Raw genomic sequence first — 15,650 nt, 5'->3', positions numbered from 1 at the left:
GTGTTAGGAGAAGTAACTGGTGATGCTGGCTGCAAGGGCTGGGATCAGCACCAGTGGGTTTTATTTTCACTTGGAGGGTATTTTAATAGATTTTGTTGGGAGTCGAACAAGCCGTTTGTGACCTGAAGTGAGAATGGATTCAGGTATCCCCGATGTGATGATGTGAGGGCTGCAGCACATCTGCTCTGAGAACAGACTGAGAGAGCCGGGATTGTTCATCCTGGAGAAGAGAAGGCTCAAGGGAGACCTTAGAGCAGCTTCCAAGACTGAAAGGGGCTTCAGGAAAGCTGGAGAGGGGCTCCGAGTCAGTGAGGCCAGGGATGGGATGTGGGGAATGGTTTTGAGCTGCGAGAGGGGAGATTGAGATGAGATCTTAGGAAGAAATGTTTTGTTGTGAGGGTGGGGAGGCCCTGGCCCAGGTTGCCCAGAGCAGCCGTGGCTGCCCCATCCCTGGAGAGGTTCCAGGCCAGGTTGGATGGGGCTTGGAGCCCCTGAGCCAGTGGGAGGTGTCCCTGCCCATGGCAGGGGGTGGGACTGGATGGGCTTTGAGGTCTCTTCCAACCCACCCATTCCGTGGTTCTATGACATCCTGCAGGGAGGGGAATTCACTGCCATTTCCCAAATGAAAGCAGCGAGGCTGTAGGAAAGCTCAGAATTCCACTCGCTCCCCCCAGGTCTGCCAAAGCTGAGATGGTGCTGAGCAGAGACGGGTTTCTTTCCAGCCGCTGTGCCTCAAAGGCTGCTTCCCACTTTTTTGGCAATTTGTTGTCTTGTTTCACATTTTCAGACTGATGTGGATGGTTCCAGATCAACTGCACAGAGCACAGACTTCAAATGGCATCCTCGAGTTGATAGAAATTTGGAACATTGTTAATTTAGAAGAAAAAGCAGTAAAATTAATAGCATTCCAGGATTTCAGACTGTGCTTTCCTGTGCTGCTCCATAAATGTGCTTTTCTGGAAAAGAAAGTTCCACAACATACTTCCTTGAAAATCCACCGCAGTCTTCTCTCCAAGGGAGCCTTTAAAATATGGGCTTAAACACCTGCCTGCTCTTCTGTCCTGGAGGAAAAGCCGGGAGGAAAAGGCTTGGGGTTTCCAGGGCAGATTCACCTGAAGATGCAGTACCTACTTGTGTCCCTCTTAGTCCATTCAGCAGGAAAGTTGGAAGTCCTTTTAATGATGAAATTGGGGGCGGGGGGAAATGGTAAGTGACTTCTGCACTCGCGCCTGCCTGCAGGCTGTTAAAATCTTGGAATCCTGGAATGGTCTGGGTTGGAAGGGACCCCAAAGTCCATCCAGTTTCACTCCCTGCCATGGGCGGGGACACCTCCCACTGGATCAGGGGGCTCATAAAATAGACCCCAGCTGTCCCTGTTGAGTCTAAATCAAAATGGGGAGCTTGCGGTGAGCTCCTGCTGGTAACATATTGATGGTTTTCATTAAAATATTCATTTTTATACTCTGTCATGGATCTTCGCAATTCTCTCTACCTGTATTTGACAAATTGTCTGAGCTTGGACTAGGATCATCTCCATTTGTTATAAAAAAAAATAATTAAAAATTAAACCTGTGTAGCATTGCCATAAATAACTAAGTGCGATGGTGTTTGAGGCTGGAGTGCAATGGCACCTCCTCCAGCAGGTGGTCTGGCACAAAGAAAAAAAGGAGACGGTGCCTGTAACCCTTTTTATTCAACAAATTAAGACAGTCGGCTGCAGCCCTTCCGAGCAGAGCCCTTCTGAGCTGACCCACAGCTGCACACGGTGCTGCCAACGTCCAGAGCCACTGCACAGGTCATGTTCTCAAAGGCTGTTGAGGGTCTCCATTGGTTTTTGCTTTCACATCTTCTACCGGCAACAAAAGGGCTCCTCTGAGCACCGCTGGGATCTTTGGGAAGGGGTAGAAATGTCGGGGAGCCGGGTCTGGTGAATGGGATGGGAGCTGAAGCACAGGGATGTTGTTATCAGCTAAAACCCGCCCCACAGCCAGAGTGTCGAGGCCTGCCGTGTTCCCTGGCTGTTCCCTCGCTGTTCCCTCTTGCACAGTGACCTTTTGCAACAGAGGGTAAGGAAATGTCTCTGTTTGAACCCACATCCACTTGCACTGAGTGAGGCGGTGAGGCTGAGCCGTGTCTCCCTGGGACAGGTCAGAACGTGTTCCATAGCCGTCTCTCCCCTCCCGCTCTTGGTTCCTGAGCTGCAGGGCCAGTGTCGGGTTTTTGGTTTGGATCTCATACATGTTTGTGCGAGAGCTGAGCTCTCACGTGGGGCTGATGCGGGTCGGGTGGGAAGAGGAGGTTCTGCTGCTTTGTTTTCCAGCCGAGCAGAGCTCATACCTCAGCTCTGGAGCAAACCGCTGGCAGGAGTTTCAGTGTTGGTTTCCTGGGGTTGGGGGAGTGCGTGGGTGCCATCCCCGTACCACTGGCTTGCAAGGAGGAGAGCACTGCCGAAAAGAAAGATTGTGAAGATAATACTGTTAGCAGTTCCTCTGCTGCGTTTTATACTAACGTTCGTATTTTATATGTTAGTATCTTTGATAATAATGTGCAGACTGCTCAAAATACACATCCCATTAGTGTTTTCCAGTGCTTTTACATATTCTGTGTCCATTTTTCCCTCCACGCTGTCCTTGCTTCCACTGGCTGTGCTGGAAGCAGTTCAGCCTTGCTGCTCTTCAATGTAAGCAGGAGTTTAAGTGCCTATTTCCTTGGGTGCAGTGCCAAATTCCCTCCACCATTACTTATTGTGATGTATATCTGAGTGCCAGCAATGAGATGTCCCCCAGGCATGAGCCTCCCTCCCCTCACGCCGGACTCAGGCAGGTGCCACCAACTCCAGGGCCTTTAACTGTGGGAATGACCAGCGTAAATCCGCCCTGGCTGCAAACCTGTCCCACAGCCTTCGCAGGCGGGAGGCAAACAGAAAGGGGTTTGAAGGGTTGTCCGTAGCTGCATAGTTACGGGATGGAGCCATGTGTGTTCATTTAAGTGGGGAACCACACGGCTCCTACTGCTCTTAGTAAAGTAGTGAAGGGCCTGAGCTGTTAGGTTGGGAATCCACGTGGGTTAAGGGTTAGCAGGACACTGCAGTCACGGTGCTCTGTGGGCCGCGCTTGGATTACAGAATAGCTGTGCGTAAGGTACAAACGGTGAACTCCCCTGGGATTTCAGTCTTAAGTTGTGGTTTTGAAGGGCTCATGGATCTTGTACATAGACAAACTCTTCTCTTGATGCCTTTGAGCGGTGGCCTCAGCTCAGTGAACATCCCAGAGCACGGAGGGATGTCGCCTCTGGCAAGAAGTCCATGCAAACAAAGCCCATTGGTAGTTTGAGTCTCTCAGTCCAGTCCTGTGTTGCGTGTTTTATACTTCATCCCTCTTAGTGTTTGTTTTTAAAGTGCCAGACCACGTCTTGAGGCTTTCAAATGACATATTGGCCTATTTTTTCTCTTCCTCACCAGGCTGGAATGATACGGACCGATAAGGATGAATACTTCATTGAGCCTTTGGAAAGAGGAAAGCAAATGGAAGAGGAAAAGGGAAGAATCCACATGGTGTACAGGCGGTCGGCTGTTGTGCAGCATCCTCCCGAATTGCTCCCGGATGTCCACAGGGAAGGTACAGTACCCCATGTTGGTTGCTTGCAGGTCTGTTCCAGGTACGCTCTAGGCTGTGGTTGCTTTTGAGAGTGACAGTGCTCACTGAGCTGTTTGGAAATGAAGCATTTACACGTTTTGCTGAAATACAGCATCGGAATCACATGTGCAGTTTCTCTGCTGAGGGGAGCACACGTGTATTCATCAGAACTCAGCCACAAGGTGTTCTCCTCCAGACAGGCAGCAAAATGCTTATGTTTGCCTTCCTTAAACAAAGAGCAACATTTGCAGTCATTTAAGTGGAGATAAGGCTGAGCTCTCTATAAGCTGGTAAGATACTGCGGGGTATGAGACACTGATAGAAACACTCATATGACTTTAGCGTTCTAAATTGTTATTGAGGCTCACCTGTCCAAACAACTGCTGGTTAGAGTTTGGGTCCTGTTTCTTTCTGAGTTAGGGCTAGCTTGTGCCGATGACTATTGCCATCTCCTCTTTCTGATGGTTGCAGTTCGTGTGGTTTGAAGGCAGTTGTCTTGATGGGATCTGTTTTGACATATCCAAGGATTCCCCTCTGTCTTGAAGATAATGTGGTTGGTCCATCTGAGAATAATTATTGTGTGGTTTAATCCAGTTCTGTGTACGCTTCTCCCTGCTTTTGATATTGCATAATTCCTTACAAGGCAAGACATTGCGTGGTGACGCTGAGGTTTTTGATGCTGTGGGCTGAGGATGAAAGAACAGCTCCCTTCCCCTTCAGTGCTCTGCCTTTATTTCACCATCTCACAGCTTCTCAGATTCCCATTTGTGTTCACATGTTCATGGAACTTCAAAGGGTTTGAGAAGAACAACCACATACAACATCCAGAACTGGAATTAGCTACAAATACTAAACAGAGGGAGCCCTAAAGGACAGCAGCTCCCTTTTTGGTACTGTGCTGGTTCCTGTTCATGGTATCCCTGTGTGTCCATAGCCTCTGTAGGGAATAACAGCGCAGGGCATCCACTTCTTTCCATCATTTGCTTCGTGTGGAGCTTGGTTCCCATAGAAGTGCGTTAGGTGAAACGCTCAGGAAATCAAATTGGGCCTTCCTCCTTTGAGGACTGCTGTAGGATCACAAGCCTATTAACATTTATGACTGGGCCTCAGTTCTCCTTCCCTGGGAGTATTGGGGGCGTAGGCATCATCACACTCGGAAATGCTTCCATAGGCTTCCTTAAAGGACTTTTTTTTCACCTCTTTTGTTGTGTATAGGGAAGAGCCTCTCACAACCACTTAAAAGATAGGAAAGAAATTGGATATTTCAGACAGATTAAGTGATAAGGTAGCACATGGGAGGTTTTCCTTCCTTTTATTTTCTTTCTTTAGTCTTTGTTTGAAGTTTCATCATCTCCCGAGCTCAGGAGCTGGGAAAATCTCCCAGTGGAGCCTCTGGAGAGGGCTAGAGTTACCCCTTGAGCTGTGGGCATCTGTTGTTCTTTGTGTGTGCACACCCACTCCAGGCTTCTCGATAGAGCCTGTCATTGATTGTTGCTTGTTTATACCTCACCCTCTTCCATCATTCTGGTGTAAATATGGTTTCTTGCCAGAATAACTGGTGGTTGTTCGATGCTTGTAAAAGCCTCTGCTCTCACTCTGTGACATCAGGGAAACATGGATAATTTTCTGTATGGTGCCAGGCTGGTGTCAGGACTGGTTAGTTGTGTTTCATGGGTAATCAATCCACCAATTCAAACTATCATGGTTTACCGTGTTCCTTGGAATGTGGTCTTTGTCCTGCTAAAGCGAGGCAACACTGGGACCTGCAAGAATCAGTAGGTGCTGAGCAGTGAATGTTAAAATCATTTAACCACCCCCTCAGGTAATCGGTACCCATGGTCTCCATTGCGCTGCGTTTGCTGGTTCGAAGGGCTGAGCCTGGGTTAGTTCTTCTGGGCAGAGGAAGCTCTTCCTCTCCTGTGGGATGGCAGCCAAGGCCTCCTCCGGGAAGTCTCAGCTATCGAAAACCACTGAAATGCAGTAAGATGGTGACATTGTATCAACAAACGCTGAGTGGATTTCTCCCCTGGGAGCAGCAGAGGCTCCTGATTGTTCTTCCTTGTGAAGAGTCAGGCAGGAGTCACACAGGAAACCATGTCAAAACGGGTCAGCTAGTAATGTATACTGTATTCACGACCTGGAACAAGACTTCTCAGACCACATTTTCTGTCCCAGTATTTGTCTGAATTCGAGAAAATTATTGAAAAAGCGTGTCCGTGCTCAGAAGTGAGGTGGAATCGACCACCGTGAACATGGTAGGAGAGTATAAATGAAGAGGTACGTGCTCACAGCAAATGACAGTGAGCTGAGACAGGTGGCTTGGGCTGCAGAGGACCTTCTCACCGGATTTGGTAGGAATATAGAGAGTAGGTGGCTCTCAGAATCCCACAGAAACTCCGTTCTCATGCAGCACACTTAATAGTTGACTGGTTCTGGAAGAGAAACACAAGCCAAAATGCTTTTATTGACAGTGGGGACGTAGCATCCTGGCAATGCTAACGAATCCTTTCAGCTTTAGGAAAGATGATGGAAGCAGAGGGAGGAGGAGGTATCATTTCTGTAGCTACCAGGCTCCGAGCATGCATTAATCGGATGGTATGGAAACGGGGAACTCCTAGTTTGAGCCACCAAGCCCACTCTGAGCTGAAGTGTTGGGTCACCCAGCTGGGGAGTGGCAGTGAGTGCCGGGGTGCAGTGAGAAGGCAGTGCCGGCCCAGGAGCAGGGAGCAGGACAGCTTCTTGGGCTGGTTTTAAAGACACTGGATGGTTTTAAACATCTGGGATGAGCATCTGGTTAGGAGTGGTCTGGGAATCCTATCATGGAGCAGGACAATCTCCAGAGCTCTTCATGGGTGTAGATACACATGGTTGTCTCCTGACGGCTTCTCCGTATCGGATTGCCTCGGGATGACATGTTGTCAGCTTGACTTCCTTGGTAATTTAAGTCTTGATCCTGAAGATACTGAACATCTGTGCTTCGCATTAGTCGAGTACTTACAGGTACTTGTGATCCATGTTCACATCATCAGAGTTATTCCCAGATAACAGGCGTTAAAAAAAATCCTTATTCTTAAGGGTAGAAAGAAACAGAGATGAAAAGACTCCATATCAGGGGCAAAGGGTCTGGAAACAGAGAGTGAATGAGCTCAGCATAGAAAGCTGACAAAACTAGAGGAATGTGTGGGGCTGTTGTGATGAAACATCATTTAAATACATCTTGAATAAGAGCTTTTCACCAAAGTAGCTTTTCAGTGAGGGACAGAAAATGATGCTCTGTGGAGCGGCCGGAGTTGGCAGGGTTTGGCAGCCTGATGGTGATATCCTTCTGTCTAGGCAGGGTGAAAAGGATCCGCTCTCCTTTGTTAACGAGCTGACAAACATCACCAGGATGTGTGAACATGAACTTTATTCCTTGATAGAGTTCAAGGAACAATAGGAACAGACAACAAACTGCAGAGTTTAGAATCAGATTTGCATCCTGGAGCCCTTCTTTGCAGGTTCTGCTGAAAATAAATCCAAATTGGATTTCTCAGAAACATAACGCAAGTCCTTTGGAGTCAGCGAGGAGACTCAGGTTTGATGGGGCAGATTTGGGGTCATATTCTGCTCGAGCTGATCAGAAAGATTTTGGTTTGCTTTTCCTCCATTCATCTATTATTTTGTTCCAAGCCCTTTCTTTTGGTATGTTATAATGATGACCACCAGCCTTACTCTCGGAGGTTACGCAGCACGTTAGTGCACTCAAGGCTGTCCTACTTCATCTTCCCCTTCACATCGTCGTGTGTTTATTAAACGGCAACCTATTCATCCCGAGAGCACTTCAGATTAAAGCAGTTTTGTAATTACTTCCGAACAGTGGGAAACAAGGAACAGGAGCCTTTCTCTCCCAGCTTCCTTTCAGAACTCTCATTTTCCCCCAGGAACCCAAGTGCTTGCGTGGCTGATGGGGTTACCATGGTGCCAGCTTCAAGTATCTTTGTCCCAGGTGGGAAACATGTAGGAGGAAGAAATTATTTGGGAATTGCTCCTGGTTGCCTGGGAAAGGAGCCCTGGGACAGGAGGTAGAAGAATGGGAAGACTATTGCCTGCTTCGGAGACCTCCCTCAGCACTTCTCCAGGCACATCAGTGTTTCCAGGAGACGTCGGGGAGACGTCGGCCTGCCAGAAGGTGCCTGGAGCCTTTCTCAGCAGGATTTCTCATGCCCTGGTGGGGGATTTGTGCGTCAGTAATAATGGGAAAGATGGGACTGATTTCTGTGGAGCCATAGTATCCACAATTTGTGCCATGCTCTGTCACAATAAGGGTATCGGTGGCGATACTCTGTGCAAGCACTCACCTGAAGACATCCTGCCTCTTCACCCAGAACTGCTAGAGCTTTTGCTTTTAAAGAAGCCGCCTTCTGTAAGATTGAAACTCAGTGGGATTCATTGAAGTTCTTGATTGCTTGGTGAGCTTAGTTTTTTCCTTTGTTTTCAGTTTGTTTGATCAAAGGTAAGGTAGGAAAGAAAGTGCTTTTCCATCAGGAACAGCACGGCACGGTACAAAGGCAAATGAGTGTTGGTGATGGATGTATTGACAGGGGAAGGAGGAGAAGGGATCTCCGGAGGAGAAGTGGGAGGAAACGTAATGAGAAAACCATCAAGCACTTTTAGCACTGGAAGTAGATGAGTTATATCTTTGAGCGCAATGGAATTACAGCCCTCTCCAAGAGTTTGGGTGGATGTGTGCACCGCAGACAGAAGCGTGCTTTCAGCCGAGTTAGATGTAACCTGAATTAGATTTTCTCTCCCTTGCTTGGATGTCTATACAGGTCTGCTGTGGGATCGACCGATTGCTGTAAAATGTAGCCAGGAAGCTACATGTATGGCTGGGTTCCACAGAGCTGTGGAACCACTGTTGCTTTGGTCTTGGACCAGGACACTCCCTGGTGAACACAGCCCGGCATGCGTGTTTTCCCTTCGCTTTTGTACTCCAGGTTTGTCCATGAGTAGGTTTCAGATCTGCTTTCTTTGCCCTCAGTGCTGGACTTGACACACTAGTTGTCAGATACTCTTTGGGATTCACCTTGTACTTGGAAAGTGCCTTTGTTTCAGTACTTCCCATCTCCCCTCTCATTTTTAATGATATTTGTCACTGGAGACTGGATGGCTGGGTATGGAGTTGGCTCACTGAGGTGTTTTTCCTCCCAGTTGAAGTCAACTGGATGTTGAGCATTTCCAGTTATGCAGTTTGGCAGCGAGTCCACCGGAGCTCAGTGATGATCAGTGGTGTCCTCCTGTGTGCCGATATTGCCATCCAGCTTCGCAACAGGAGCCCAATCCAATTCTTCCCTTAGCTGAGCGTCCAAACCTTATGACATGGATGGAGAAAAATGAAGGTGTTTGTCTGTAGACCATGAGTCAGTCAGATGCTGGCTTCTGGGAGGCCTCCCTGTGCCCTTTGTGCCTCTACGGCTCGGCGCTTCATCGAATGCAAGCACGGTAACTCAGCGTTGTGTTTCCAAGGATGGAGATCCCACAGCCTCTCTGGGCTCCTGTTCCAAGGTTTGATGACACTAGTTATTTTTTTTTTTGCCTCTTCCTATCTAATTGAACATTCTCTTGTTCCAACTGAAGTCCCATACCTCTCATCCAGTACAAACTTTCTGAACAGTGGTGATGGCTGTGCCGAAGGCGGTGTGGGAGCTGGGCATTTCCTGGCAGATTCCTCTCCAGCATTGACTCGGTTCAATAATTGCTCTGCGTTAGAGACTGAGTTAATATATGAAAAGCTTTTGCTTGAGTCGTAACTGGGCGGGTTATAGACAACAAGGCTGGAAAATGTGGGTCAAGAGCAAGTGGAGAACGGGGAACGTAAATCTGCTGCAATCAAACAGGAGGTGTGTGGCATGGCTAGGAACGGAACCACGTTTGCTCAGAAATACTCATCCTTCTTTAAAGAGTTGGAAGAGTCGGTGAGATGTGTTGAAATTATGTTCAAGGTACATCGCAGAAATTCTGTTCCTGAAGTGTGCTGCCTTAGTGCACCTAAGGAAGGACACGAGCTGTCGGAGCAGGTCCAGAGGAGACCATGGACATAATCTAAGGGCCAGAGCACCGCTGCTCTGAGGACAGGCTGAGAGGGTTGTGGTTGTTCAGCCTGGAAAAGGGAAGGCTCAAGGGAGACCTTAGAGCAGCTTCCGAGACTGAAAGGGGCTCCAGGAAAGCTGGGGAGGGACTCTTGATCAGGGAGGGCAGGGAGAGGATAAGGGGAACGGTTTTGAGCTGCAAGAGGGGAGACTGAGATGAGATCTTGGGAACAAATGTTTTCCTGTGAGGGTGGGGAGGCCCTGGCCCAGGGTGCCCAGAGCAGCCGTGGCTGCCCCATCCCTGGAGGGGTTCCAGGCCAGGCTGGATGGGGCTTGGAGCCCCTGATCCAGTGGGAGGGGTCCCTGCCCATGGCAGGGAGTGGAACTGCATGGGCTTTGAGGTCTCCTGCAACCCAAACTATTCCAGGATTCTGTGGTTTAGACCTGCTGCACTGCTCACCAGTGAGGCCACGATAACAAAGCTGAGGTTCAGAGCAGTAGGGCAGAGTCCCTTCACGAGGGCCACGTAAATATAAAATTAAATGTAAGTTCTGGATCCACAGTCCCTGCTGTGCAGGGTTTATCCTGTCTGCTCTGAAATGCATGTGAGAGAAAGAAAACACCGACTCATAGCTGAGGAAAAGCTGTGGATTTGTAAGGAGAAAGAAAGAAGCTTGAGCAGGGATGGATCAAAAAGCACTAGAAAGTGCCTTATGCGCTCAGGCTGTGTCCGTCAGGCCGTGCTTCCCTCCCCGTGATGGGAGGAGGGACATCCAGCTGGTTAAGTCGTCTTCGGTTTTTGGCAATAACAAAGAAAAATGATTCTTAAATAAAACCAAGGATAAAGACTTGATTCCAACCACAGGCACACAGAGCCAGAGCAGTAAAACCCACAGAAATCTGAAGGGAAAGTAATAAAATGGAGAAAGATTGGTACATGGGACTTGCTGCTGTTCCAGGGCTTCCTGATAAAGCTCCTTACGCCTCCAAACTGCACAGGAGGAAGGAAGCCTTCAGCCAACTGTGGTGGTAAGGGACAGCTGATTCTGAATATGCGATAGGACAAGGGGTGATAGCTTTGAGCTGAAAGAAGGGAGGTTGAGATGACACCTTGGGGAGAAGTGTTTTCCTGTGAGGGTGGGGAGGCCCTGGCCCAGGCTCCCCAGAGCAGCCGCAGCTGCCCCATCCCTGGAGGGGTTCCAGGCCAGGTTGGATGGGGCTCGGAGCCCCCGAGCCAGTGGGAGGTGTCCCTGCCCATGGCAGGGGGTGGGACTGGGTGGGCTTTGGGGTCCCTTCCAGCCCAAACCATTCTAGGACAGTAAGCAGATCTTACTGAGATGTCCTCTCTGCTGCCAGTTCCATTCTCATTGTTTGAGGTGGGAGGTGAGGAGAGGCTCCGGAGGGAAGGATAATGTTAACAGAGATGAACAATATCTGTCAGAAGCGCTCCAGAACAGAGCTATGGAGCTCCTATGAGAAGTCGCTCGTTTCTACCACTGCGTGTGATAGGAAAGATACGTGTGAGATGGTTGAAAGTGCCTTTGAAGTTTGCCGGGTGAGGTAGCGATGGGAGCAGGTTGGTGGTACCCAGTGGTGCGTGCTGGGCTGATCCCTCCTGCCCTTTCCTGGCCCCGCTCAGCTCCAGCTGGACAAGAGTCCACACCAGGACAGGCCCTCTCTGGAAAACTCACTTGCTGGATGCAGAAGAGCTGCCTTATCAGGATGAATTGATGTGAATTTGAGGTCAGGAACAGGAGGAAATGAATCCTCCCACAGCTTGCGGGGGCTGCTGCTTGTTTATGTGTTCTACATGCGCGTCATAGAGATCGAGGACTGAAATCAGATGCTGTGAAAGCACCAGGAGGCTCTTTCACTGGAAGAAAAGATCCTTTTTAATCAGTCTGCGCTCTACAGTGGCTTTTTTAACCTCTGTCTGTGATGGGAAAATGAATTAAAATGTAGCAGTTTGTTTCCTAAAAATGGCAATTTTCATGCCTTGTCACTGTTGCTGGGTTTTTCCCCTGAATTTGATGGCGTGGTGGCGTTTTCCCCCATTGTGGGACACTGGGGTTTGATGGGTTTCTTGCTCGGTGTATTTTAAGGAAGATTTTAGAACTGCAGAAATAGATGAGACTCCAGAGCAGGAGGCAGCTGGGCCACTTAATCAGGGTTACAGACCTGAAAAGTTGTGGATGTGATGTAGTCAGCCCTGGTTTTCCATAGGGAAGAGGGGAAAATAGATCTTGTGTGCTTGGGATGGGGGATGCAGGTGCTTGCAGACTGCCTGTTGAGCCGGACGCGTCCCCTTGGCGAGGACCGGGCGGGTTCCTGCGCAGCCACTCGAGCACTGCACCGGGATGTGCCCTGGGCTTCCCTGCCTGCTTCCCTTTGTCCCTCTAAAGCACTGCACGGATGCCGAGTCAGAGTGAACTCATCCTGTTTCCTTTGCATGGGATGACCCAGGACTGGGCAAATGAAGCCGATAGGGATGCGCGGGGAAGTGACTAACGTGGGAACATCATCGCTGCTGTTCACTCTGCTCCCGGTGGACCGAGTTCCTTCAGATCCATTCCTGGGTTGCAGAAGTGCGTCAGTCTTTCCAGATAGTAAAACAGTGCCGAGTAACAGCCTGGCCCGACCGGTGTTTGCTGTGCAGACAGTGCGGGTTTGCCAGAATGCTGCGCCTAATAGTGCTTTGGAGCGCTCTGATAACGTGGGATGCAGTCAGTGAGAGAGCTGGGATCGGGGAGGTTATTAACAAGCAGGCTGCTTTGTCAGAAAGGCAGTGGGAGAGCCGTGCCAGGGAGCGCGTTTGTCCCAGACCGGGATGAAGCGGCTAAGGGACTCGTGAGACCCACAGAGGTGGAGCTGACACATGGTTTCCCATCCTTGCCTTTCTGTAAGTCAGGGAAAAAACAACTGTGTGGGGCTCAGCAGGTGCTGCAGTTCGGAGATCTTTCTCGTACTCAAGTATTTGCTTACACTGAGCTTACGACTCACATCTGTGGGTAGAAGCTCTCCTTTCTTTTGTTCATGGCAAGGGATTCTGTCTGTCAGGTGGCAAGAAACAAGTAAGATTGTCCTCCTTCTCCCATATTTCTGCAAGGGCTGCCTAACTGTGAGCTCCGGCCCTTGGAGAACGCCGGATTGATGCGCTTGCATCCTCCCTGGAGGACAGGAAGCTATGGGCCGTGAGTGCAGAATGGACTCAGGGGGCTTGGGTGGCTGCGTCGGAGCAAGGGATGGATACGTGCTGCCAGTCCAGCTTAGGGTCAGCCGTGATGGGGGAGCAAGGGAGGTGTGAGGACTTCGATGTGCTGCTCTGATGCACCGTTGTCTCAGGCCTGTGCTGGGACAGACACACTGCCAAGAAGGTCTTGGTCACATACTAAAAATGGCTTCATACCTTTTCATTCCCACCTTCTTCTACTAGAAACTTGACGAAGAATATGTTAAAACTGGGTTATCTGAGGAAGAGGTGGTGCTCCTGCTCCAGCACCAGCTCTATAGAGCCTCTTATGAATTCAGGAGCCATGTTTCATCCCTGGGAGGTACAGGCAGCTGCTCTGCTGTCATCATTTCTCCTTGGGAACCCGTCAGGCTCTGGCCCTTTAAGTGCAGGGACAGACAGAAGTGGGGATGTTTGCTGAATGAAGTTCCGGAGTGGTTTGCTGCTTCTGTCCTAGCAGACAGCACAAGATATTCTGCTCGTGTCTGCAGAGAGGCTGCCAGCAGACCCCGAGTCATAGAGTGGCTGAGCGTAGAAGGGTTTCAGCTCGCCACAGTCCCGTGTTAATCAAGTGTCTCACAGGGTTAAATGCCGTGGCTGAGTTAGTGTCAAAGCGTGTTGAAGATATCTGTCTGATCTGAGTGCTTGTGGCCTCCGTGGTTGGAGAAAACACTAGAAAATGTTCTCATTCCTGGAGAAATTGCAGTTTTCTCTCCTCAACAATAAATCTGTTTGTGATTTTAAGGTAGTTGTAACTGTTAATGATATACTGGAGTGGAATGACACTCGGTGACCAGTTTGCAGCTGTTCCTTCCCTGCCCTGGAGCATCTCATCAGTCCTCTGTGCCTGAAGGGTTTGGGTGGGCTTTGTCTCTTTCACACGGTGGGCAGTGTTGTAGCAGTTTTGCTCCATCCCTGGAGGTGTTCCAGGCCAGGCTGGATGGGGCTTGGAGCCCCTGAGCCAGTGGGAAGTGTCTCTGCCCGTGGCAGGAGGTGGAACTGGGTGGGCTTTGAGGTCCCTTCCAGCCCAAACCATTCCAGGATTCTGTAATTCACCAGCATGATACAGAATCGGTTCCCTTGTGCTCAGCCTCTTCCTGAACATATTCCAAACGTGCTGCGAAGCAGGATGCATGTGTTTGAGAAGGTCCATGCAACCAGAAATGGAATGCTTGCAGGTTATAAGAATGATATGGAATGTTTCTGCATGGGTTCAGTCCAAGATACCTGGTCCTTTGCACCTGGGAACTTCGGGGAGTCAAATACTATTCCCATTGTTTTCTCCAAGCTGTAAACCAGTCCCTTTGGCCGAGTTCCCAGTGTCAGATACACCATGCTGGGTAGTTGTCCTAATGCTGTTTCAGTCTCATATTGTTTCCTCTTGCTTGGTTACCTCATTTAGGCTTCCATTATAACTCACCCAAGCTTGATTTGCCCTGTTTCTGGAAAATTCAGCCGGTACTTGGAGTAATTTGCATTTTCTCTGCTGCTTTAATTGGATCTGGGGTCAAAGCTGCTTTAAAAATCCCTGGAGCATCCCTTATGATGGTAGAGTAACTCATTATGCTCCGTGCCTTATGAATAAAAGGTAATTATTTTCATCATCGGTGACATAGCAAATAACATTTGATTTTCAGCGAGAGCTGTGGATTTCTGTTTTAGATCCATGACAGCAGCAGAAATCCAGGTCATGAATCAATTTCTTACCTCTTTTTTTTCTTTTTTTCCAAAATACTCATATTTAACCAATGCTCAGTGAGTATCCAGGAACCACGCAATTAATTTTGATAACTACTGTAAGTAGCTTGTCCTTGAAACTTCACTGCCATGTCACTGGATTCCTCTTGGGTTCTTCCACAGCCGATGAGGTGGGGCTTTAGCACCGCTCACAAGTGAGTTTGCTGTGAGATGAGGTTGATATTTAATGATATTTCTCAAATTGCTTTCACAGTGTTGATTCTTGAATTATTTCAAGCCCTTTCTCTTAATCAGTTTGCAGAGTTTGCCCTGCCAAGAACAAGTAGCGGTATCTTTTCAATACTCCCGACTTTCTGAGACACAGAACATTTACTACCGGGAGAAAAACGGAGTCTTCCTTTAATTAACAGCTGTTCTTTAACAAGGAACACAAGGTGAGATAAATCAATTAAAAGAATCTGGTACTGGAGTGGCCAGCAGTGCCGTAATGCTGTGCAATGTTCTGGTGGTTAATTATATGCTAACCTAATTAGCCAAAGGCTGATGACGTTCTGACCTCGGCAGATCTGCTTTGTTTGCTCTACTGTCAAACACGCTTTGCATTTCCACCGGCAAGACGGGCTCATGGCTCATATTTATCTTTATACAGCTGAAGTTTGTCAGCTGCTGGGAAACATCTGACAGCAAAAGCCATCTGGGCATCGCTCCACTGTCTGTCTGCAGACATCCGCATCGTTATTAGGAACTTCTTGCTGGCGCTGCAGGGAGCAGAGGCTCCTCTTGGCACCTCCAGGCAAATCTGCAATTGCTGGTAGTGAAAGAAACTTGATAAGCACTAAAACCAAAAAAAATATATGAGCCAGGCTTTTAATACCAGATATTTAGGGTGCTGGAATGTTTGTTCCTGTGTAGAGAAGATACTCGTGGCAGTCATGTGGAGAAAAGCCAGCAGTGTCTCCTCCAGGTTCTCTGCTGTCTGTACCAATAGGATTTGAAAGCTGAGCGCTTGTGTTCTTGAGC

The 15,650-nt window shown here is 48.9% G+C and overlaps 1 protein-coding gene across 3 annotated transcripts in view; it reads left to right on the top strand.

Annotated features, from left to right (window-relative positions):
• ADAMTS3 (ADAM metallopeptidase with thrombospondin type 1 motif 3) overlaps positions 1-15,650 on the top strand; it is a 127,842-nt gene that overhangs the window by 67,710 nt on the left and 44,482 nt on the right. For all 3 annotated transcript variants that reach the window (XM_054066139.1, XM_054066140.1, XM_054066138.1), the window contains one exon: positions 3,461-3,617. In XM_054066139.1, coding sequence (XP_053922114.1) covers positions 3,461-3,617 — 157 coding nt within the window. The remainder of the gene's footprint in view (positions 1-3,460; positions 3,618-15,650) is intronic.

Source organism: Cuculus canorus, chromosome 4 (assembly GCF_017976375.1).
Source record: "Cuculus canorus isolate bCucCan1 chromosome 4, bCucCan1.pri, whole genome shotgun sequence".
Taxonomy (NCBI): Eukaryota; Metazoa; Chordata; class Aves; order Cuculiformes; family Cuculidae; genus Cuculus; species Cuculus canorus.
Note: the sequence above shows the minus strand (reverse complement) of the source record. Positions and strands in the feature narration are given on the sequence as shown.